This window comes from Pelophylax lessonae (assembly GCF_965119305.1).
Source record: "Pelophylax lessonae genome assembly, chromosome: 6".
NCBI classification, from domain to species: domain Eukaryota; kingdom Metazoa; phylum Chordata; class Amphibia; order Anura; family Ranidae; genus Pelophylax; species Pelophylax lessonae.
The window spans coordinates 73,810,930-73,837,739 of NC_138773.1; the positions used below are offsets into that span (position 1 = coordinate 73,810,930).

A 26,810-nucleotide genomic window follows, 5' to 3' on the forward strand; every position below is an offset into this window, starting at 1 on the left:
GTATGCGCGCGGGAGCCGCTGGTCAGAGCCCTGTGCCCTGAAGAAACAGCACGGGCAGCCGTTTCTTCAGAGCGCATGCGCTGATGACGTCATCGGCTGCATGCAATGTAAATAACTCCAAAATGGTGCAGGTTTAGGAGATATTTACAGCACCTATAGGCAAGCCTTTATTATTGGCTTACCTATAGGTAAAAGTCATCAAAGTGGGTTTACAACCACTTTAAACAAGAACTTTACTCTCTCTATCAACATTAACTATCCAATCCTTATGCTGCCAACATTAAAGTGGTTGTAAACTCTCCAACACAACTTCATCACATTGCAGTCCTGATTAATAAACCTTATAATCACTGCCTGTAAACGTCTCCTTACTTATTTTATCTACTTGCAATCTGTCCCGTAATGTTTGATGACCTCATTAGTGCATGCGCTTCCAGGGCCAGATTAACGTAGGGGCTATTGGAGCTGCAGCTCCAGGCCCCTACCTTAATATAGGCCCCGGGTTGGCCATATTCACTGTTACCGCTCTTCTGTCACTTGTAAACACAGAAGTCTGGCTTCTATGCTCGCTTCCCAAGGCAGCTCCCTCAGAACCTCCCCACACAGCGCGAAGGCCGGACAAGGAGGGACAGTTGCCGATGCATGGATGTGTTTATGGGCTTCAGAGACAGCATCCCATGTTGAATTAGGCATGCATGGCTGCACCCTTCCTCCTCTGGGTGCATGCCAAGGCACGGCCCTTAAGGCCCTTCAAAATCCTCAGCACCAAGCCCATGATGCTCTTTATTCTGGCCCTGTGCGCTTCCTGTCCTTTGATTCACGGCATGCTCTGTGTGCCGTCTCCCCATTAAGAGCATGCCAGGTACGCGGGTTCCACTGTCTGTGGCACAGCTTTGAAGACCCGCGAGACAGAGCTCTGAAGAAAAGGGGATCTCCCCTCGAAACGCATCTGCCTTTCCGAAGGTCCTCTGGAATGCTGGTCACTGTCCTGGAGACCTGGTTGCTTTGGGTCCATTGTGGATCGATATGCTTTTACCTTTATTTGTGTTTGTGAGTATATCTCCTCTTATTTCATTTTAATAAATTCCATTTGGGTAATGCACATGGTCGGTGCGCCCTCTTTGTGTTCTTTATACATTATACTGTGCAATGATTATAAATAAGTTGTTAAAGCTAAGAAGATGAAAAGCATGATAGGGAATGCAGAGTTTACTTCCTCTTTAATAAATAGATAGGAATTTTTATTGTATTTACTTGTTTTACATTTTTTTTTTTTTACATTTCTTCAGTGGCTTCCTGGTTTCTGGCCTAGGCCCGAATGATGTCCCACATCCCAGGAGTCTTTCTTGGCATTTTTTTCTTTCATCTGGTGCAGGGGTCCCCAAACTTTCTAAACAAGGGGGCGGTTTACTGTCTTTCAGACATTGAGGGGGCCAATGGGAGTGGAATAAGCCTGGCACCAATGGGAGTAAATAATGCTCCATCATTGGTGTCAGTGGGAGGAATAGTGCCCCATCATTGGTGTCAGTGGGAGGAATAGTGCCCCATCATTGGTGTCAGTGGGAGGAATAGTGCCCTGTCATTGGTGTCAGTGGGAGGAATAGTGCCCCATCATTGGTGTCAGTGGGAGGAATAGTGCCCCAGCATTGGTGTCAGTGGGAGGAATAGTGCCCCAGCATTGGTGTCAGTGGGAGGAATAGTGCCCTATCATTGGTGTCAGTGGGAGGAATAGTGCCCCATCATTGGTGTCAGTGGGGGAAATAGTGCCCTGTCATTGGTGTCATTGGAAGGAATAGAGCCCCACTATTGATGTCAGTGGTAGAAATAGTGCCCCGTCGTTGGTGTCAGTGGAAGGAATGGAGCCCCATAATTGGTGTCGGTGGGAGGGATAGTGCCCTGTCATTGGTGTCAGTGGGAGGAATAGTGCCCCGTCATTGATGTCAGTGGAAGGAATAGTGCCCCAGCATTGGTGTCAATGGGAGGAATAGTGCCCTGTCACTGGTGTCAGTGGGAGAAATAGTGCCATGTCATTGGTGTCAATGGGAGGAATAGTGCCCTGTCACTGGTGTCAGTGGGAGAAATAGTGCCCTGTCATTGGTGTCAGTGGGAGAAATAGTGCCCTGTCATTGGTGTCAGTGGGAGGAATAGTGCCCCATCTTTGGTGTCAGTGGGAGAAATAGTGCCCCATCATTGGTGTCAGTGGGAGAAATAGTGCCCCATCATTGGTGTCAGTGGGAGGAATAGTGCCCCATCATTGGTGTCAGTGGGAGGAATAGTGCCCTGTCATTGGTGTCATTGGAAGGAATGGTGCCCCTCCAATAATGTCAGTGGTAGAAATAGTGCCCCATTGTTGGTGTCAGTGGAAGGAATGGAGCAACATAATTGGTGTTGGTGGGAGGAATAGTGCCCCATCATTGGTGTCAGTGGGAGGAATAGTGCCCCATCGTTAGTGTCAGTGGGAGGAATAATGCCCCATCATTGGTGTCAGTGGGAGGAATAGCAATCCGTCATTGGTGTCAGTGGGAGGAATAGCGACCCGTCATTGGTGTCAGTGGGAGGAATAGTGCCCCGTCGTTAGTGTCAGTGGGAGGAATTTGGCACCACTGTTGGTGTCGATAGGAAGAATAGTGCCTCATATTAGTAGGAGGAATAGTACCTCAAGAGCCAGATAAAGGCAAGCAAAGGGCTGCATCCAGCCCCTAGGCCTCAGTTTGGAGACCACTGATTTGGAGGATAGGAGAAGGGGCTTTCTCCGCTAAGCACACCCTCTTACCTGCATGCCTGAGCTAAGAGCAAATGGAAGTTAATGCTACATGAATCATCTTGCCCTAACTCAAGATGGCTGCACCTAGAAATGCTACCGTAGGGGGGTGTTTTCAAAGTGATTTCTCAACTAAATAAAGCATGGAGACATGGATGGATGGGTGTGTTTAATTATTAAAAATGTATTAAATAGTGTTTTTAGTTTGTGCTGCTAAGATACAGTTTAGTTCTGCTTTAATAAAAAGAAAATAAGCTGCCCATACACTAATAAATTTTCATACAAATAGTCTCATCTACATTTGATGACTTGACTAATGTACTTTAAAACCGTGTGCTTTCAACGTTTGAGTATAACTAAAGGCAAAACTTTTTATTTGTTTTGGATTGAATTGAGAGGGATTAGAACAACTATTATTTTTTTTATTTTTTATTGCTTTTATTACGGAGATTTATCCTCTCTATTTGTCCTTATTACTATTATCATTGAAAGTAAAAGAAAATGTCAAATTTTGGATTGTTCCCAGAAAGGTAATAGAGGGGAAGGCATCCAATGGGGACACTAGCTGCAGGAAATTTCTCTCGCTTCCTGTTTTGGCTGTGGGACAGGAAGTGAAGGTAAATCTCCCCAATGTGACACAGATGGCAAAACAAAAAAAATCTGACAGGGGTTATAACCTTCCCTTACTCTATCCAAAATGAAAAAAAATTATGCCTACAGTTCTACTTTAAGTTTTGGAGTAAGTTGACTTTTCTGAACGAAAACCACATTCACTGTTAGATATTCGTTCCAAACATTTTCCATTTTCCTAGGTGGGTGGTGCACCTGATCGGGGGGAAGGGAGGGGTGGGGTTTGGGGATTTTTTTCCCCGCTGTTTGCTGTTTTTTTTTTTTATCTTGCCCTGCGTGGCGAACTGTTTTTCCTTTGTTCTTATTAAAAGCAATAAATAAAAACTTATAAAAAAAAAATTCCATTCTGCTCCTTTTAACCACTTGCCGACCGCCGCAAGTACATATACTGCGGCGGTCGGCCCCGGCCAGGCAAAGTGACATATATATACGTCACTAGCCTGTCACCGGCTTGTGAGCCAATAGCGGGCGAGCGCGCCCGCTGAGGCGCGCGCCCGCCGTGGCTCGTTCACTAAGGAGTCAGTGCGTGTGACCGGTGGACCCGATGTCCGCCGGTCACTCGGCGATCGTCGGTAGAGAGGGAGAAAGGCAGGCGGCTAATGTAAACAAGCCGCCTGTCATTCTCCCCTGTGTAAAAATAGACACGACATAAATCGGTTGGTGGGTTGGGATTGCCAAGTCTTGAGGACTATTACCATGCATCCCGCCTGGCTCCTTTGCAGTATTGGTTTACCCACAGAACCCATAAAATATCTCTCCCGTGGCTTCCGATAGAATCTGGACTATCCAATTCACAAGACTTATATACGTTACTTTTGGCGGACATGTGGAAACCTATAACAATACATACTCTCCCACTAACAATAAGAGCTTCCCTACAGTCTTGGCGTTATCTAATTGCCCAATCCCAGCTACAGCCACAGCAAAACAACATATCAGTTCCCATACCCTTATCGACTATGAGCATTTTGCTTCCTTGTGTTCACATTAATAAATTGGTGTCGGCAGGCATTGACACAGTCACGCAATTGTATCAAGATAACATTATCAAATCCTTTGCAGCCCTGCAACGAGAATATTTACTTTCCCCTCAGGCTGTTTTTGCTTACATTAGCATAGTGAGCTTTATATCCAAACATCCACTCCCTAAACTTGACATCCCTCAATCACTCTGGAAATACCTTACAGACCCAAATTCCAAGATTAAGGCTGCATTCACATGTCAGCTTATAATCGCGGGCAGAACCGCCGCGGTTCCGCCCGCGATTCGGAGATTTATTGCAAATCGCGGGACGCCTAGCGTTGCCCGTTGATTTGCAATAGCCCCCCAAACGCCGAGCGATGTTGCCGCGATTTACGCCCGCCGAATCGCGGCAACATCGCGCAAACAAAATCGCGGGACGCAATACGCTCCAAAAAAGTACAAGAGCTTCTTTGGAGCGTATTGCGTCCCGCGATTTTGTTTGCGCGATGTTGCCGCGATTCGGCGGGCGTAAATCGCGGCAACATCGCTCGGCGTTTGGGGGGCTATTGCAAATCAACGGGCAACGCTAGGCGTCCCGCGATTTGCAATAAATCTCCGAATCGCGGGCGGAACCGCGGCGGTTCTGCCCGCGATTATAAGCTGACATGTGAATGCAGCCTAAAGGGATATCGGTGTTTTACAATCAACTACAGCAGAAACTCACCTTTTTTAAAACACCCTACATGATGAAATGGGAAAGAGACCTGGGTTCGTCCTTTTCCAACGAGCAATGGAGAGGGGCGATACGCACGTCTTATAAGGCAACACAATGTGTTACACACTGGGAACAATTTCAGAAAATAGTTACTAGATGGTACCTGACTCCCTACCGCCTGTCTTCAATCTACCCTAAGTATGATCCACTATGTTGGCGTAAGTGTGACCAAATTGGCACACTTTTTCATATATTCTGGTCCTGTAAAGGACTTATTAGTTTCTGGAGGAAAATCTTTGAAATACTTTCTGAGGTTACGGGTATATTGATTAAACCTGAACCCGCCTTAGCCCTACTTTTTTTGGGCATTGAAAACATACCCTTTGACATCAGAACGGTGTTCATACATATACTGATAGCAGCTAAAACGGTCATCGCTAGATGTTGGAAACAACCTATAGCCCCTTCCCATATAGAGGTAATAAGTTTAGTTAACCAACATTTTTCCTTAGAAAAGGCATATGCTTACTCTGTGTTTTCGAGGTAGTAAATTTCATACAGCTTGGCTTCTCTGGCAACAGAGCTCTTACTTTCATAGTGTTCAATGAGATACTGACGCCAGATCATGGCGTAATTCAAAGCATGGTGGTATCTTCCTAGGCCATGAACGTATGTAGTATATTAATCTTTTTGTTTCCTGTTCTTGCTTTATATAATATCACATTGCATTGTAACCTATTTTTCTTTATTATGCTTTATATTTTTGTCTCTTTTTTGTGAAAATCAAATAAAAATTAATTCAGTAAAAATAGAGATCAGACGGTTCTACTATGTAGAACCGTTGATCTCTGTTTTTACAATAGTAGATATGTCCCTATACAGTTGGAATCACGCCCCTAGGACACACTTAACCCCTCCCTCTCCAATACAGTTAACCCCTTCCCTGCCAGTGTCATTTTTACAGTAACAGTGCATATGTATAGCACTGATTACTGCAGTAATGTCACTGGTAACCCCAAAAGTGTCAAAAATGACAGTCAAGGGTCTGATCTGTCCGCCGCAATGTCGCAGTCCCGCAAAAAAAATCGCAGATCGCCGCCATTACTCGTTAAAAAAAAAAACAACAAAAATTACAAAAATCTTTCCCTTAGTTAGTAAACGCAATAACTTTTGCACAAACCAATCAAAATACGCTTATTGTGATTTTTTTTACCAAACATATGTAGCAGAAAACAAATTGGCCAAAAATTTAAAACAATTTTGATTTTTAAATTTTTTTGGGGGGAATTTCATATAAGAAAATGTGAAAAATATTGTTATTTTTGCAAAATTTACGCTTTTTTTTGATTATAGAGCATGATCAAAAAATCGCACAGGTGATCAAATACCACCAAAAGAAAGCTCTGTTTGTGGGGAAAAAAGGACGTCAAATTAGTTTAGGTACAGCGTCGCACGACCGCGCAATTGTCCGTTAAAGTCACGCAGTAAAAAATCGCAAAAAAAACCCTGGTCAGGAAGGGGGTAAAATCTTCCGGGGCTTAAGTGGTTACATTTTTCCCTTACTGTGGTCGTAAAATTAATGCCAATTTGACCCCACTAACAATAAAAAATGGAAGGAATGTTCTTAAACATAAAGTTTTTAAACAAAATTCTACTAGTACATAGTCAGCTTAAGGTTTAATGGGCCATATCCTCTGTGCCTATAGGCTCCTTCTATGTCAATCCGTCCCTGTGGCTAACGCATCTCTGATTAGTTCTACTTGTTGACTTCTGTTGCTATTTAAATCCCAGGATTTGTGTTTTCCATTCTCCTAAGAAGGCTGTGCTTTTTATATTTCCTTCATCTTCTGATAATCTTGTGATGAAAAAAGCAGAGATGAGATCTGTGCAGCTGGCAGAACTTTCCTTTATGTATTTATGTGAGCAGCAGATTGCGTACTTTTGGGCATCTTTTGGTATGCTGTGCGGTTACATGGCGGGCCCCTCAGGAACAAACAGGCTGTATGGCGTTCTTTGTACGAACGGTAAAGATTTCTTTTCATCTCTTCAGCTGAGGATTTCCATCTATTAGTAGTTTTTCCTTGAGCGATAGCACATCATATGGCAGCACAATTTATCTAATGTGAGGAGTAAATGGGAATTCAGATCAGTCTGTTGTATAATAAATACAAGTACGAGTAGACAAAAAAACAATTGTAATCATCCAGCGATCAAAGTGGAATCACCTAGATAAAGCTATTAAATTATTCACAAAGGAAAAAAAATCAATAAAAATGTCCACAGCAAGAACAAAAAACAGAATCAATCAAAAATCCAATGTCATGCCTGAGTGAATTCTGAAAAATGTAGTCCATGACCAGATCCAGTTTCCATTGAAACTTAAAAACATCAGAACGGGAACTTTTTCTGTTGTAAAAATATGTACGCGCTGACATAGTGGCATAGTTCTAAAAAATGTGTCCAGTGAAAGTGCAAGTGCATTCATTCTGTGCAAATGAGGCAAAAGAAAAAAAACGAAACGTTTTCAGTCTTATTCCTGTGCTAGATTAATGTTTTCCATTGATTTAAAACAGAAAATACTGCACATGGCCACTAGATGGTGCTATGTACCACAGAAATGTCCTATAATACCTACCACCATCTAGTGGCCAAATTCAGTATTTTCTGTTCATAACCAATGAAAAACATTCAACCAGCACAGGAAATAGTCTCATGAATGAGTATTCTTTACAAAGTAAAGTTTCACCGCATTCACTAAGCTCTGGGGAAAATGAGTGCAACTGTTCTTGCAAAGTGCACAGTCTAGTTGCCATTAGTAAATCAACAACTTTGTATCCATAACACCGGCCCTCCCAGTAACCCCACAACAGAACCCTTTCTGTAACCCTAACACTAACCTTCCCTGTAACCCTAACACTAACCTTCCCTGTAACCCTAACACTAACTTTCTCTGTCACCCTAACACTAACCTTCCCTGTCACCCTAACACTAACCTTCTCTGTCACCCTAACACTAACCTTCCCTGTCACCCTAACACTAACCTTCTCTGTCACCCTAACACTAACCTTCCCTGTAACCCTAACACTAACCCTCCCTGTAACCCTAACACTAACCTTTTCTGTCACCCTAACACTAACCTTCCCTGTAACCCTAACATGAACCCTCCATGTAACCCTAACACTAACTCTTCCTGTAACCCTAACACTAACCCTCCCTGTAAGCCTAACACTAACTCTCCCTGTAACCCTAACATTAACCTTCTCTGTCACCCTAACACTAACCTTCCCTGTAACCCTAACACTAACCTTCTCTATCACCCTAACACTAACCTTCTCTATCACCCTAACACTAACCTTCCCTGTCACCCTAACACTATCCTTCCCTGTTACCCTAACACTAACCTTCCCTGTTACCCTAACACTAACCTTCTCTGTCAACCTAACACTAACATTCTCTGTCACCCTAACACTAAGCTTCTCTGTCATCCTATCAATATTCCTCCCTGTAACCTTAACACAAACCCTCCCTGTAAGCCTAACACTAACTCTCCCTGTAACCCTAACACTAACCCTCCCTGTAACACTAACCTTCCCTATAGCTCCTACCCTAATCCTCTCCTTTACCCCAACACCAACCCTTTCTGTAAACTCAACACTAACACTGACCCTCCCTGTGACCCTCACAATAATCCTCCCTGCAACCCTAACACTATCTCTCCCTGTAACCCTAACACTAATCCTCCCTGTAACCCTAAAATCAACCTTACTTTAACACTAAACCTCCTTGTAGTCCTAATAATGAAAAACGAACCCTCGCTGTAACCTTAACACTATCCTTTCCTGTAACCCCAACATTAACCTTTTCTAATATTAACTACTTGAGCTCTGGAAGATTATAACCCCCTTCATGACTAGGCCTTTTTTCACAATTTGACACTACGCCACTTTAACTGGCAATTGGGCGATCATGCAACACTTTACCCAAATGAAATTTATATCATTTTTTCCGCACAAATAGAGCTTTCTTTCTTTCTGTGGAATTTGATCATTCCTGTGCTTTTTTTATTCTTTGTTATATAAATGAAAAAAGACAAAAATTAAAAAAAAAAAACAATATTTTTTATTTTCTGCTATAAAATATATCCAACAATAAAAAAAAAAAAATCCTCATAAATGTAGGCCAAAATATATTCTGCTACTTGTCTTTGATAAAGGAAAATCCCAATAAGTGTATTTCAACTGGTTTTGTGAAAGTGATTGGGGTTGATTTACTAAAGGCCAATAGACTGTGCACTTTACAAGTAGCAGTCCCAGAGCTTAGTAAATGATGAGAAGCTCTGCTGACTTCCATCATCCAATCAGATGCAAGCAAAAATTTGTTTTTTTTTTTTTAATTTCCCTTGCAAGTGATTGGGTATCCTTTGGAAAGGGAAGCTTTATCTCATTTACTAAGCTCTGTAACAACTGCACTTGCAAAGTGCAGAGTCTATTTGCCTTTAGTAAATCAACCCCTTTGTGGGAACTGGCTAACTGACACTGACATCACCAGTGACAATAATACGGTGATCAGTGATAATACTGTACACTGTCACTGTACTCAGGACACTGGCTGGGAAGGGGTTAACATCTGGGGTTAGCTGCGTTCCTAACAAAGTGTAATGTATCCTGCTTTTTACTAAAGATCACTTTGTTTCTTATACCTGCTTTGCAGGCAAAAGAAACACAGAGATTCTTCCCTCTGTACAGAGCTCTGTGTTGTTTGTCAACACAAAGCTCGGGGCTGTGATTGGACACAGCCGATCAGCAGGTCCTGACCATGACACCCTCAGATCGGTTCGCAGTGCGAACTGCAAAATGGTGCAGGAATCGGATCGCATGTGTGTACACATTGCGGACCAAAAAAAAGGTCCTGCGCAATTTTGGTGCGAATGCGATACAAATTCAGCCATACAATCTGTATTTGCATCGCACAGACATCGCATGTTATCTGCACAGCAGAGCAGTGCAAATCACATGTGATGTCTAACATCGCACCAGTGTGAACCCAGCCTCAATGTTGGCGGCTCCTATTCTCTCAGCACTGCTTCCCCGAACTTCTGGTCTTATAGCAAAGCATTAACAGTGGACAGTGCAGCCTCCAGTCAGCCTGTTAGCTTGAAGAAGGGAGGGGGGATGAGGAGGGGAAGCAGGAAAGTGCCTTGTCATACTAGGTCATAGGGCTGTGTGATTCTATTGGTGCACACAATGTAGGGAGACATAACTCAACATGCAAGGGTGGCTCCATAGGGTGCCGCAGGAGAAAGGAGCCACCCTGAAACAGGAAACCTGCAGTTATGGCTCCAACTTAAAGTGGAACATACGGCAGGATTAAAAGATAAAGAAATGGCATAGTCAGTAAGTGATTGAGGCTCAGTTCACATTAGTGCGCCTTCAAAGTCACACGATTTTGAGTGTCACTTTTATGTGACTTTACACTCTCTGGTACTCAAGTCACAAGAACATTGCATCTCTAAGTAGTGCAGGGATCTTTTCAAAGTTGCTGCAACTTTAGGTCGCATAGATTGGAGATGATGCCATTGAAATCAATATGCTGCGATTTGTCTTGCAACTTTATGTTTCCAAAGTCGCATGACAAGTCACGCTAGTGTGAAAGGAGCCTAAATCAGCTGCTGAAAGTGCTTAAAAAACGGAGGCTTTATTATCACGTCAACATGGTGACTACATACACTATATTGTTAAAGTATTGGGACGCCTGCCTTTACACACACATGAAATTTAATGGCATCCCAGTCTTTAGTCCATAGGGTTCAATATTGAGTTGGCCCACCCTTTGCAGCTATAACAGCTTCAACTCTTCTGGGAAGGCTGTCCACAAGGCTTAGGAGTGTCTATGGGAATGTTTCACCATTCTTTCAGAAGGGCATTTGTGAGGTCAGGCACTGATGTTGGAGAGAAGGCCTGGCTCGCAGTCTCCGCTATAATTCTTTCCAAAGGTGTTCTAGCGGGTTGAGGTCAGGACTCTGTGCAGGCCAGTCAGGTTCCTTAACCCCAAACTCGCTCATCCATGTCTTTATGGACCTTGCTTTGTGCACTGTGAAGGGGGATTATGGTGTGCGGTTGTTTTTTTGGGGTTGGTCCCTTAGTTCCAGTGAAGGGAACTCTTAAGGCGTCAGCATACCAAGAAATTTTGGACAATTTCCTCCTCCCAACTTTGTGGGAACAGTTTGGGATGGCCCCTTCCTGATCCAACATGACTGCGCACCAGTGCTCAAAGCAAGGTCCATAAAGACATAGATGAACGAGTTTGGGGTGGAGGAACTTGACTGTCCTGTACAGAGTCCTGACCTCAACCCAATAGAACACCTTTGGGATGAATTAGAGCGGAGACTGTGAGCCAGGCCTCCTCTGTGCCAATAGATACCAGTATCAGGATCCTAGTGCTGGAATTTGCTGTTTTGGAGTTACAACCGTTGAGTGAGGGAAAAAAAAGAAATAGCGTAGGGCAGTGTAAAGAGGGGGAGGCAAGTCAGGAAGGGGTTAACAGTTGTTTTTTTTTGGGGCTTAGTAAAGGGCTTACCTGATTGGGGGATATCTTGTGGCTGGGTGGGGTCTAGGACAGCCTAAGGAGGGGGGGTTTAGTCCTGGCCACCAGTGGAACTTGACAGACGCAGAAGGCAGCTTCCCACCCACCCTGCCTGTTCTGGTCAGTTTCCTCATCAGTGGGATAACTGGATGTCATGGCAGCTGGGCGGTTGTTGGTCTTTGCTGGGGGGAAATAATCTAGGGTAAAGAAGGGTTCGGGACCCATCGGTGGAATGTGTCCCTCTGGTGCATTCCACTTTAATGACGGTTTAGCTGGAATATGGTAATGGTTGCACTGCGGTAAGTGTGCTGTCTCCGAGCCGGTGTGTTGCTGCTAGGGGCCTGTTATGGTAAAAAGGTCCCACAGTGCATAATTGGAACATTTGGGGTGCCTTCAAAGACCAATGGGCTTAGTGACTGATCTAAAAGGTAAATATACTCCAAGTTAGGTATGTATATCCCTCGCGCCTATGGATCATGTACTAATAGGAGGGAATAGGTGATAAATAAATAAATGTGAGGGAGGGGGAAAGATGAAAGCAGCTGCTATAGGATATGAGGTAAATGTGAGGTAAAATCCCAAAAAAATTTGAGGTTTGCTATAGCGCTTGATAAAATAGACCCAGGGATGGATAATGGCTTGTCAATATCCTGGGTTTAAAAGATTGTAGGCATATGTGTGAACGACTAAGTGATTCTAAATAAATATAGAGATATAAAACCAATATAAATTAATTAAATTAATAACAGTATCATATATCCAATGGGTGTAGGAGGTGATGAAAGATATATGTAAGTTAATGAAAATCACAATAAATAGAATATAATGACATATATGTGCCTTTAGTGCAAAATAGTAAAAAAATAAAGTCCAAGTAAAAAGTTCATATGTGACTTGGGTGAATATACAGATAAAACTTAAGTGCCAATAAAGGAAAGTGCAAGTGCTCTGTGCTGGGTCCTCCAATAATCCAAATGCTGGTACTTGTGGTGTCAACCGTGGGGAATAATTTGGGGGTGCACTCACCAGAAGTAGTGGGTCTTAGGTACCATATGGTATTAAAACCTAATGAGCCTTATGGCCGCCAGGGCCAGGTAGGTCACTGCTGGGCTTTGTAGTCCCGTAACGATCCGGAATCCCTCTCCTGGATGGCCTGGATCCTCAGGGTCCGATCAGGGCAGAGAGTAAAAAAAGCTCCAAATAGTGCAGTACCGTTAAAATATTCTTTAATAAAGTTTGCTGGTTCACAGTACATAAAAATCAAAAAAAATCATGAGAAACGTCAGCCAAAATGGTGCCTATGATTGGGGAGCGGTGAGTACCGGCTTGCCTTCCACCCAGGCTCCCGTGACGTGTGCAGCGTGCGTTCCACCTTACGCGCGTTTCGTCAGTGCGTATGACGTCTTCAGACGTCTTCAAATGACAGCAGAGCAGGGTGGCTCTCGTTCTGGGATAACATCATATGATGATGCCCACCCCGATCTCAGCAATGAGCCGCAGCCGCAGCTCTTTACCCATGTGATCACATGTAAACAAGATGCCTGTTTCCGGCTCTCCTTGCCTCACACTGACAGAGTGTGTGGAAAGGAGAGCTGATCAGTGGCATCTCCTCACAGGGGAGACATGTAAAGGTAATCAGGGTATCATCATCATCAGTGCCCTTATTACAATGCAGCCCCAAAAAGTGCCCATCAGTGACACGAGTCTGTGCCCATCAGTGACATGAGTTTGTGCTCATCAATGACACCAGTCTGTGCCCATTAGTGACACCAGTCTGGACCCATAGGTGAGGCCAATCTGTGCCCATCAGTTATGCCAATCAGTGCCGCCTTTTTGTGCTCATCAGTGCCTGCCCATCAGTGCCACCCATTAATGCCAACTTTCATTGCCAATAAGTGCCACCTATCAGTGCCCATTAATGCTACCTCTCAGTGCCCATTAGTGCTGCCTATCAGTGCCGTCTATCAGTGCTCACCAGTGCTGCATATTAGTGCCTCCTCATTAGTGTCACCCTATCAGTGCCCATCAGTGCCGCCTCATCAGTGCGCATCAGTGCAGGAGAAGAATTATTTATATACAAAATTTTCTGACAGAAACTAAGAAAAACTTATTTTTTCAAAAAATAAAAAACCCGGCAGTAATTAAATACCACCAAAAGAAAGCTCTATTTGTGTGAAGAAAATTATAAAAAATTAATTTGGGTACAGTGTTGTATGACAGCGCAATAGTTATTCAAAGTGTGACAGCGCTGAAAGTTGAAAATTGGCCTGGGCAGGAAGGGGGTGACAGTGCCCGGTATTGAAGTAGGTAATAAAGAGGCTACTATGGCCATTTTTTACTCCATTCATTGTGTGGTCTCCATTATTTGTAGATAATGGAAAGGGACAGGGTGGAGTATTGGGTCTGGCAGCCATTGACTAAGGTTGGGGCCATCTGTTCTACACGGATCATGTGATACAGCAGCAGGCACCAATGCCATTCAGCTACAGATGGTGACTATCTCCACCGAGAGTCAAACAGTGGCAGGGACTTGATGAGCAGCCCAACTTCTCCTGGATCAGTGCAGGGAATGGCGTTCCTCTTTTGCCCCAGATCTATGACCACTCTTAGCACAATGCCCAGTGACCCATGTACCAATAAAAGCCTTATACAAAATTAAAACTCATAAGGATGATATAGGTTGGAAGATCATTCATAGAGGTATAGGCAAGTTAGGTGACTCATACTGACGCTGCTACCTGTCATCTGGGCATCACAAAAGGGTTAATGCCGGTTGATTTGTAATATCCGTTATTGCCATGGAAATGAACTCAGCTTGTGACAATTTTTTGCAGAGCGTTTGCCGCTGCGGATGTGCGTCCCGTACGACATTATTTCCTGCTAACCCTAGGGTGGCGTTTATTATTTTATTGAATATTGGAACCAGCCTTCCCGAAGAGACTCATTTTTCCGAGGACTCAGAAATGTAAGTGTGTAAGATGCTTCCTGTAGAGAATCAGTGTGTAGCTTTTTTTTTTTTTTTAACACATTTACGCATTTGTGCATTGCCACTTGTTTGAGAAGAAATACCAAATGTCAAATCTTACATGGAAATCGCTATGGGGATCTATATTTACCCACTTCAACTCCGAATGGTTTGCCCCCCTTCATGGCCATTTTTTGCGATACGGCACTGCGTTATTTTAACTGACAATTGCGCCGTCGTGCAACGCTGAACCCTAGAAAAATGTATGTCTTTTTTTTCACCCACAAACAGAGCTTTCTTTTGGTGGTATTTGATCACCTCTGCGGTTTTTATTTCCTGTGCTATAAACAGCTATTATAAGCTATTTTCTGCTATAAAACACATCCAATAAAAAAAATGTAAAAAATCGAATTTCTTCATCAATTTAGGCCAATTTATATTCTGCTACATCTGAATAAGCGTATATTGATTGGTTTGCACAAAATATATAGCGTCTACAAACTATGGGATATATTTTTAAAGGATTTTTATTTATTAAGTTAGTGCACGTTCACACATATGCGATGTCAGACTTCACATGTAATTCGCAACGCACTGCTCTGCAAATCACATGCGATGTCTGTGCGCTGCAAATTCAGCCATACAGATTGCATGGCTGAATTTGCATCGCATTCAGACCAAACTCGCACAGGACCCTTTTTTTGGTCTGCACCAGAATCGGATTGCATGGGTGTTCACACCTATGTGATCCGATTCCTGTCCAAACTGACAGTTCGCACTGCGATATGGGAACTGATCTGGGGGTGTCGTTAACTTTGTATTGACACCCCCAGCGATTGGTTGAGCCAGATGGACTTTTTTCAACCTGACTAACTATATAACTATGTAAAATATGTTCCTAGGGGGTGCTTACTGTGTGTGGGGGGGTGCTTCAAATTTGGGAAGACAGAGATCCGTGTTCCTGCTTAGCAGAGACACAGGATCTTAGTCTTCCCTACTAACAGAACAGCGATCTGCCTTGTTTACATAGGCAGACCACAGTTCTGCCTCTGTTGGGAACAATCGGCAGGTCCCGGTGGACATCAGGCACGCCGGTCCCACTGATTGGCTCTCACTGTGTCCAATCACAGTGGGAGTGGGTCGCCGGCGACAGACCCGAAAGTGCAGAATCGCGTACTCGTACGTGATTCTGCACAGAGGAGCTGCCACCCCGCAGTAAATTTACGTGGGGTGGTTGCCAAGAGGTTAAACTGTATTTTCACCTTTGCAGCCGAATTAGAATAACACCTACTTTATATTTGTTACCTGTTCCAATTAAAAAAAGTATAACTTAAAAAATGTTTTTGGTGCGTTTTTGGTATGGCATGTTTTTATGCACATTTTATAGACATTTTTAGCTGGGTTACCATTGAACTCTATTAGAATGCGCATTTTGATGAAAGTGCTTCAAAGTCCTGCATGCTGCATCCTTGATGGGAGGACATCAAAACGTAAATTATAATACAGTTCAATGGTAGCACACATTAAATAGGCACCGCACACATGTGAACCGGCCCTTAACTGTTGCTTATCTTTCTACCTTCTTAACTTGTTTCCTCTCCGGCCTATAGCCGAATGACGCCAGGGGCCGGCCTCTCACCGGTCCAGGTGGACGTCACATGATGTCCTCCCGGATTGTGCCTCACGCACTCCCACAGGGTGGTGCGATCTGTCACTGGCTGTGTCAATGGGACACAGCCAATGACTAATCACTGTACTGACACCATGTGACCGCTGTAACCAATCACATCAGGACACATGGTAGTTGTAAACAATGGATGGCTTCCTTTCAAGCCGCCCATTGTGTACAATTGTGTTGTTAACTGTGATTGGTCACACTGATCGTCTGTACCCTGTGATCAGCTGTGGCCAATCACAGCTAATCACAACAAAACAAACTGAATGAATTGTTTTTATTTATTTTTTTTGTGTACTGTGACCAGTTAGTGTCTCTGGTGCACTGGTGACATTATGTAACAAAAAACAATATATATATATACATTTTTAAATTTCTTAATTTTCCAAAAAATGACAGCTTTAACCACATCCATACCGGCGCAGAGTAATATGACGCCGGCAGGATGGCTTTACCGTTCCGGGCGGCCGTCATATGACGTCCGCCCGCTCTAGCTGCTACTGCGCGCCCCCGGGGGCGCGCATCGCAGCGATCAGGGATGAGGCTCGTCCCTCGGACATAGCCCATCCCTGATCAAGGTAAACAGCCAATAGAAATTGGCTGTTTACCATGTGATCGGCTGTGTCAATCACAGCCGATCACATGAGCGGCTCCAGCACGAGCCGCTCGTTCTCTCTGCCATGCGCGCCCCGGGGGGCGCGCAGAGCAGCGATCGGGGACGAGGCTCGTCCCTCGGACAGAGTCGATCCCCGATCTAGGTAAAGAGCCAATGAAATTGGCTCTTTACCACGTGACCGGCTGTGTCCAATCACAGCCGGTCACAAATGTCAGCAGAGAACACGGTAACTAGCTGTCACCGTGTTCTCCTCCTCACACACTGATCCTGTGTGAGGAAGAGAGTGTGGTAACAGCTAGTTACCAAATACAGTGCACCCCAAACACACTGATTGCCCCCCCCCCCCCAATAAAGAGCACCTGTCACTAGCCCATCAAAGTACCCGAGTACCTGTCACTAGCCCATCAGGTACTCTGATGACAGGTACTCGGGTACTCTGATGGGCTGATGACAGGTACTCGGGTACTCTGATGACGGGTACTCTGATGACAGGTACTCGGGTACTCTGATGACAGGTACTCGGGTACTCTGATGACAGGTACTCGGGTACTCTGATGACAGGTACTCGGGTACTCTGATGACAGGTACTCGGGTACTCTGATGTCGGGTACTCTGATGACGGGTACTCGGGTACTCTGATGACAGGTACTCGGGTACTCTGATGACAGGTACTCGGGTACTCTGATGACGGGTACTCGGGTACTCTGATGACGGGTACTCGGGTACTCTGATGACAGGTACTCGGGTACTCTGATGACAGGTACTCGGGTACTCTGATGACGGGTACTCTGATGACAGGTACTCGGGTACTCTGATGACGGGTACGCAGGTACTCTGATGACGGGTACTCTGATGACAGGTACTCGGGTACTCTGATGACGGGTACTCGGGTACTCTGATGACGGGTACTCGGGTACTCTGATGACAGATACTCGGGGTACTCTGATGTCAACGGAGTACCCGTCATCAGAGTACCTGAGTACCTGTCACCTACCCATCAGAGTACCCGAGTACCTTCCACCTGCTCATCAGAGTACCTGACGCCTGAAGTACCCGAGTACTTGCCGCCTGCTCATCAGTACCCATCACTACTCATCAGTACTCATCAGTACCTATCATGTATCAGTACTGATCATCAGTACCCATCAGTACAGTATCACCTATCAGTACTACTCATCAGTACCTATCACCTGCCTGTCACCTGCCCATCAGAGTACCCGAGTACCTGTCACCTGCCTATCGGAGTACCCGAGTACCTGCCACCTGCTCATCAGTACCAGAGTACCTGTCACCTGCCTGTCACCTGCCCAACAAAGTACCCGAGTACCTGTCACCCTTCATACAGCCACCATGTCCAAGTCCAAAAAGGTTTATATACGTCCTCCGTTTAAACCTAAATACCGGTGTTATGGCAGCAGATAGCTGCCATAACCCTGGTATTTTTTTAAACGGTGGACGGTTGGCTTTCCGATAAGGGTGGTCCCAGTGGCGGATTCGCCGTGGGATCACCCTTCCGGGATGGCGGAAGAGGTGCCCCCCCCCCCCTCCAGCCGCGTCCGGTCCTTTTCTCCGCTTACCGGACCCGCCGGCAGCGGGGAAAACGATCCGGTCCCGGATCCTCACAGACAGGATGTTGAGTGAGGGCAAGCTTGCCCTCACTTGACTCTATGGTCTTGGAGGACCGGAGCTACGGAAAATGTTGTTGCCTAGCAACCGGTTTAAAGGTCCTTTTTTTTTTTTTTTTTTCATTTTATATAATAATTTTTTTTTTTTTTTTCCTATCTTTTAGTGTACTTGTGAGATCTGAGGACTTTTTGACCCCAGATCTCACAAAAAAGAGGTCCTGTCGTGCCTTTTTCTATTACAAGTAATGTTTACATTTCTTGTAATAGAAATAAAAATGATGATTTTTTTTTTTTTTTGTTAAACGGTGTAAAAATAAAAAATAATAAATAAAATAAATAGTAAAAAAAAAAAAAAAAATTAAAGCGCCCTGTCCCCGTTAGCTCGCGCGCAGAAGCAACGCATACGGAAACCCCGCCCACATATGTAAACGGTGTTCAAACCACACATGTGAGGTATCGCCGCGATCGTTAGGGCAAGGGGAATAATTTGAGCCCTCTGTAACTCAAAGATGGCAACCTGTAGAAATTTTTAAATTGTCACCTATGGGGATTTTTTAAGTACCAAAGTTTGTCGCCATTCCGTGAGCGTGCGCAATTTTGAAACATGACATGTTGGGTATCTATTTACTCGGCGTAACATTATCTTTCACATTATGGAAAAAAATTGGGCTAACTTTACTGGTTTCTTATTTTTTAATTAAAAAAAAGTGAATTTTTTCCAAAAAAATTGCGTTTGGAAGACCGCTGCGCAAATACGGTGTGATAAAAAATATTGCAATAATCTCCATTTTAATCTCTAGGGTCTCTGCTAAAAAAAAATATATAATGTTTGGGGGTTCTAAGCAGTTTTCTAGCAAAACAACTGATTTTAGCTTGTAAACACCAAATGTCAAAAATAGGCCTAGGCAAGTGGCTAGGATGCATGATGATGCTCCTTGGATGTTGGGCCCCTCTATATGGCTAAGCTGTGAAAAAGTCTCACACATGTGGTATTGCCATACTCAGGAGGAGTGGCAGAATGTATTTTGGGGTGTCATTTTTGCTGTGTACATGCTATGTGTTAGGAATATCCTATAAATTGACAACGTTTTAGGAAAAAAAAAGAAAAACAATTTATTTTCTTAATTTTCCCAAGAATTGTGGGAAAAAATTATAACTTCAAAAAACTCACCATGCCTCTTACTAAATACCTTGGACTGTCTACTTTACAAAAAGGGGTCATTTGGGGGGTATTTGTACTGTCCTGACATTTCAGGGCCTCAAGAAAGGAGATAGGCCATCAGTACATCTGGTGTGATCAATTTTCAGTAATTGGTACCATAGCTTCTAGACTCAATAACTTTCACACAGACTAAATAATATACACTAATTTGGGTTAATTTTACCAGAGATATGTAGCAGTATAAATTTTGGCCTAAATGTATGAAGAAAAATTAATTTTTTGCAAAATTGTATAATAGAAACTAAAAAAAAAGTGTTTTTTTTCAAAATTTTTGCTCTTTTTTTGCTTATATCACGAAGAAAAAAAAAAACCAGTTGTGATCAAATACCACCAAAAGAAAGCTCTATTTGTGTGAAAAAAATGATAAAAATTTTGTTTGGTTGCAGTGTAGCATGACTGAGCAATTGTCATTCAAAGTGTGAGAGTGCTGAAAGCTGAAAATTGGTCTGGGAAGGAAGGGGGTCTAACTGCTCTGTATTGAAGTGGTTAAACAACTTGCTATGCCTTTTACCAAATACACTGGACTGTCTACATTCAAAAAAGGGTCATCAAGGGTACATCTGATTCTGTACTGTCCTGGGCCTCAAGAAATGAGATAGGCTGTCAGTTCTTTAGGATTTATCAATTTTCATATATATATATATATATATATATATATACCATAGTTTGTGGACTGTATTACTTTCCCACAGATTAAATAATATACACTTGGGTTATTTTCACCAAAGAAATGTAGTAGAATACATTTTGGCCTAAATTTATGAAAAAATATTATTTATTTGCAATATTTTGTAACAAAAGCGCAGAAAAATGTGTTATTTTTTCAATATTTTCAGTCTTTTTTCCTTTTTTTAACAAAAAAATAAAAATCCACTGGTGATTAAATACCACCAAAAGAAAGCTCTATTTGTGTGAACAAAATGACAAAAAAACTTAGTTTGGGTACAGTGTTGTACGACCTCGAAAATGTCATTCAAAGTAAGACAGCGCTGAAAGCTGAAAATTGGCCTAGGCAGGAAGGGGGTAAAAATGCTCAGTATTGAAGTGGTTAAAAACTCTACCTAGCTTTCCCCTTCAAAGCAATGTTAAGTAGGGAGCTGTGGACTTGTCTGTACTGTGTTGACAAATCTTACTATTAGTTAAAAACTAGATGTGCTTACTGTCTGCTCTAACAAAGGGTTACATGTCTCAAAATACATTGAATGTTAATGATCTTAAAAAAGAATTGGTCCCCCAGTCTGTTCCCTTTTTGGACATTGCAAGCTATTCTAAACAATAGAAGCTACTTGTAGAGTCCTGTATACAAACCTGCTCCAAAGAAACAAGTAGAAAGGCAAGAAGTGTATTATTTTTTTATTACTTTTAGTCAGGGCTTGACAAGTTTTCTTGGAATCTAGGAGCCAGCTTAAAAAGTTAGGAGCCAGTTTTTTTTCATGCATGCCGAATGGCCGGCTTCTGTCAGACCGGCTGCCATACACACGTGCCCAATGGCAGCCAGTTTTATTGAACCAGCTGATGTTGCCTGGCATTCGACCCGTGTGTACTTGGTTTACTTCTTCTGAGAGATATTAAAGGAACACTCTAACCACCATGACCATTTTGGTGATTTGAAGTGGTCATGGTGGTAAGAGTCAGAAGCATTGCACATGTTGGGATATTTACAGTTATGTACTGGGGCTGGTTGCACCCATAGCACATGTGACTGCTGGCGGATACTGCTGGCTGGTACTGCTGGTGGTTACTGCTGATTGATACTGCTAGTGATTACTGCTAACTGGTACTGCTGTGGGTACTGCTGGCTGGTACTGCTGGTGGTTACTGCTGGCTGGTACTGCTGGCGGTTACTGCTGATTGGTACTTCCGGTGGGTACTGCTGTGGGTACTGCTGGCTGGTACTGCTGATAGTACTGCTGTGGGTACTGCTGGCTGGTACTTCTGGTGGGTACTGCTGACCGGTATTGCTGGCTGGTACTGCTGTGGGTACTGTTGGCTGGTACTGCTCTGGGTACTGCTGGCTGGTACTGCTGTGGTTACTGCTGGTTGGTACTGCTGTGGGTACTACTGGCTGGTAATGCTGGCTGGTACTGCTAGCTGGTACTGCTGTGGGTACTGCTGGCATCAAATGCTGGTGGAGAGTTTGAGGAGCAGCACTGGAGGAAGAATGCAGAGCCAATGCTTCCTGTACCTCTCCTCACAGGCGGTGTGCATTTGATATCACCCCACCGGTGACAGGACGGAGCTGGAACTATACAGGAAAAATTGGCTCTGTTCTGTCACAGCTGACACAGACAGCCGGGACATTGCGCGGCACTTGTGGGTGTCCTGTACCTCGCGGATATCTGGCGAGAATACACCTGGCGCTGTGTAGCCCAGGCGCCAGGCGGCTAATTCTAGTCGCCAATGCGACCTGGCGCCCGGGGTTTGTCGAGCCCTGCTTTTATTTCTGTTTTGTGAATGGGAACACATAACAAGCATAAAGTGGAGGTTTCTTAAATTTGACTCTAAAGAATAAACCCAACTCCAAGAAAAAAGCTCACTAACATCAGCTTCCCCACTCACACAGTTACACTTGCTCCTTGCAATTCATTTATTGTGCTGCCTAAAGCAATTTAATGAGCAATGCAATTGCATCATGTTTACTACCTATGGTATTTCACCAAATAAATTTTTGTGGTTATGACCAGTGGTCATTGTATTAACTGTACTCATTTTCTGTAAACCTTCCCTTATGCGTGATGTAACTACCCCCCCTCTTACAGCAGAGAACAAATCAGGCAAATCTTTACTCCTAGACAAGACTTTTTCTGTGTGGCAGAGCTGTGTACGTTTTAGAGTTGGGTGGGCACAAATACAAATTATTTGGCATGTAAAATTGCTTCCATACATGTATTTTATCTGTGCATTTTGCGGTTTCTCTGAAGTTTCTCTGAAGTTTAGCCTTAAAGCAGAACTTCCCCCTAGTGGAAAAATCAGATTGCCCTGCCTCCTCCCACAGTGGTCACTCTACATTGAAGGGGGCATGCTGTGGTCACTTTACATTGAAGGGGGCATGCTGTGGTCACTTTACATTGATGGGGGCATGCTGTGGTCACTCTACATTGAAGGGGGCATGCTGTGGTCACTTTACATTGATGGGGGCACGCTGTGGTCACTCTACATTGAAGGGGGCACGCTGTGGTCACTCTACATTGAAGGGGGCATGCTGTGGTCACTTTACATTGATGGGGGCACGCTGTGGTCACTCTACATTGAAGGGGGCACGCTGTGCTCACTCTACATTGATGGGGGCACGCTGTGGTCACTCTACATTGAAGGGGGCATGCTGTGGTCACTCTACATTGAAGGGGGCACACCGTGGTCACTCTACATTGAAGGGGGCATGCTGTGGTCACTCTACATTGAAGGGGGCATGCTGTGGTAACTCTACATTGAAGGGGGCACACCGTGGTCACTCTACATTGAAGGGGGCACGCTGTGGTCACTCTACATTGAAGGGGGCATGCTGTGGTCACTCTACATTGAAAGGGGCACACTGTGGTCACTCTACATTGAAGGGGGCACACTGTGGTCACTCTACATTGATGGGGGCATGCTGTGGTCACTCTACATTGAAGGGGGCACACCGTGGTCACTCTACATTGATGGGAGCACTGCTCACTGGTCACTCTGCATTGATGGGGGCACACTGTACCTTGATTACTGAAGGCCCCTTTCACATATGTGTGACCAAAAAGTCACGCTATTTGTTACTGCGTTTTTTGCCGCGAAGAAATGCCTATTACATTTTTCTGTTTGCGCCCCCCCCCCCAAAAAAATTTTGAGCACCAGCCGCCACTGTTATGGACATTAATAATTCATTCATTTTGTTCACTTCCTACAATATAATTTTTTTGAAGAAACGCTGAGTGTTTCACTTCATAGCAGCGATATTGGGTGATATTTGATTTGATTTTTTTGCACTTGCATCCAGCATCGTTATTTAGTTTATATGGTATATTGCACACTATATGTATACAACATAGTATACAATACACTGTATTTTGTTACTTCCTTGATGGTACACTAATTCATTTTGAATACACAGAATCCAGCACTGATTGCACAAGCACTTTAAATATATTAATTATTTTTTCAATTTTTATGATTTGCATGCAGCAACATTCTATATAGTTTTATTTTATTTATTTTGGTGCAATAACCAGTAGCAGCGCCTCACTATATACATATCTACTTTTATTTAAGTACCTATCACTTAAATTGAAGGCAGCTCTACATAGGGCACCCTGAACTAGCAAGGAGAGGCACCATACCCTTTATTTTTATACACTGCACAGAGTCCTGACCTTAACATGATAGAACACCTTTGGGATGAATTAGGGCGGAGACTGCGAGCCAGGCCTTCTCATCCACGTCGGTGTCTGACCTCACAAATGAGCTTTTGGATCAATGGTCAAACATTCCTATAGACACACTCCTAAACCTTTTGGACAGCATTCCCAGAGGAGTTTAAGCTGTTATAGCTGCAAAGGGTGGGCCAACTCAATAATGAACCCTACAGACTGAGACGCCATTAAAGTTCATGTGTGTGTAAAGGCAGGCGTCCCAATACTTTTGGTAATATAGTGTATGGGTGTATATGGATACAGATGTTATAATTTATCATTTCCACAAGATGGCAGCACTGGCACATTTCTTTACCCTTTTATGCTCCTGGACACTTGAATGTTACATGAAACCTGAACAGACGTGGGGCTGTTACCCATGGTTTGATGTTCAAATAAAAATAATAAATTGGATTTGCATATATGCTAAATTGAATTATCATGTATTTAAAAGCCTAATATAAGCTTTTATAAATTACAAAAATAAAAACCTAATGATAAAGTAAATGTGGATATCTTGTTAACTGTTCCATTCTCAGAATACCCAATGTTTCACACAAATTCCACGTGCTTGTTCACTAGATAGTAAACAAGCACATGGAACTCGTGTGAAACGCGACTACCATATCCACCCTGCTGTACCTTGTACCATTGGCATCTTCAGCTTTTATATTTAGGGAGGGCACATGGGGGGACAGGGACAAAAGTAGGGGGGCCAACAATAAAATGCAATTAAGACGTCCACTCATTACAGAGGCTCCATCATAGCCTTGTTCAATAATGGGCATCAAATGCATAAACATGAAATATTCTGAACAATTTGTCAGGAATATTTCATGTTCATGCGTTAGATGCCCGTTGTTAGGAAGATTTCATGTTTATGTATTTGATGCCCATTTCATCAAATGCATAAACATGAAATACTCCTAACAATGGGCAATTGGGCATCAAACTCATAAACATGAAATATTCCTGACAATGGGCATCAATCGCATAAACATTAAATAATCCTAACAATGGGGATCAAACGCATAAACAATAAATATTCCTGACAATGGGAATCAAACGCATGAACAGGAAATAGTCTTAAAAATTTGTCAGGAATATTTCATGTTTATGCGTTTGATGCCCATTGCATCAAACGCATAAACATTAAATATTTCTGACAATGGGCATCCAACACATGAACATGAAATATTCCTAACAATGAGCATCAAACGCATAAACATGCTGACAATGGGCATCAAACGCATAAACATGAAATATTCCTAAAAATTTGTCAGGAATATTTCATGTTTATGCGTTTGATGTCCATTGTCAAGAAACAAGGGGCATCGAACGCATAAACATGAAATATTCCTGACAGAATTTTACAGTTCGACATAGCAAACTTACTGACATGTATTATACATGTGTGTCAGTTCACATTGTCCTTTGCAGGGGTGTGAGGGTGGTATGAGACTGTAAATGTGCAGTGGACTCACTGCTCAACTCACCCGCCACCTCTAAAATGGATGCCTCGGGCCTGCTCCTCCTGTCCTGTACTCTGGCTCCTCTGCTGTCCGCGGTGCGCGCTCTGCAGGGCTGGGCGGGCTGGTGGTTGGTACACTCACTGCACATACTGTGACAGCGCAGGTGCGCACACTCTCCCTCTACCGCGTGACGTCACGCCGCCATGCCTCCAACAAGAACACCCTCCCTACGCTAACCTGTCCCTGATTGAATAGGGCGCAGCAAGGGAGCCTTTTGCCGCTGCAACGCGGCGCCTCGGCATATATTTATAAACAGCATTTTAATTAGGGGGGCACATGGGGGGCCCAGTGTAATGTTGGGGGGGGGCCATGGCCCTCTCTGCCCCCCCCCCCCAGTGACGCCATGAATAAAGAACTTCTTCACTGAATTTCCTGGTGGTGTGCGACCAATTTCTTCATGTATGCTGTTTGCGGTGGAGAGCCGAGGTTTAGCACCCACCTTGGATCGTAGACACAGACTCACCTGAGCGGTGTTACTCCTCTCTATACAAAAGTGGGTAAACCATCATATGAACCCCTGGTTGATACAGTTCAGCATCTAACACTGCCAGCAGACACATTTCCCCCTTCTAACAATGTTCAGTACACTTCTGACCAAAAAGGCACAACCTATTTATGATAGACAATAAATTACCCATAACATCAACAACACCACATAGCAGAACATGACTTAAAAACACAAAACATTGTCTTTACAGATACTGTAATACCAAGGGCAAAGAACATTGACCTACTTCCCAGTCCGAGGGTGATGGCCTTCAAGATGGATGTCTTCTTCTCCCAGCCACACAAGTATAAATTTGTCCATCGTAATTTGCTGGCCCAAGAGGAACTCACAGAAACAGCATTTAAAGTTGTGAGTGATATCCTCATCCACCTCTAGGGAACGCAAGCGTTCTGGAACACGGAGATGTTCCCAAACACAGCACTCGTAGATCTCCTGCCTCTCTTTATCAATGAGCTGGAACTGTTACTTGGAAATATAGGCCCCTTTCACAGATGCAGGCTGTTTATTTTATCAGTTCAGTCACGTTTTTTCAAAGAAAAGGCGGATGAAGTTTACATCAGTTTTTCATCAGTTTACATCAGTTTCTCATCAGCTGCTCATCAGTTTTTTACACAGTTTGTCCATTTACATTCG

At 43.6% G+C, this 26,810-nt stretch overlaps 2 protein-coding genes across 2 annotated transcripts in view; one reads left to right on the plus strand and one right to left on the minus strand.

The window, feature by feature from the left end:
• ABCA3 (ATP binding cassette subfamily A member 3) overlaps positions 1-26,810 on the minus strand; it is an 899,850-nt gene that overhangs the window by 778,278 nt on the left and 94,762 nt on the right. The window lies entirely within an intron of this gene.
• Positions 14,489-26,810, plus strand: part of LOC309559025 (ankyrin repeat and fibronectin type-III domain-containing protein 1-like) — a 722,127-nt gene continuing 709,805 nt past the window's right edge. Inside the window, exon 1 of the mRNA XM_082262137.1 lies at positions 14,489-14,617. Within this exon, the coding sequence (XP_082118263.1) occupies positions 14,616-14,617 (2 nt within the window). The 5' untranslated portion in view covers positions 14,489-14,615. The remainder of the gene's footprint in view (positions 14,618-26,810) is intronic.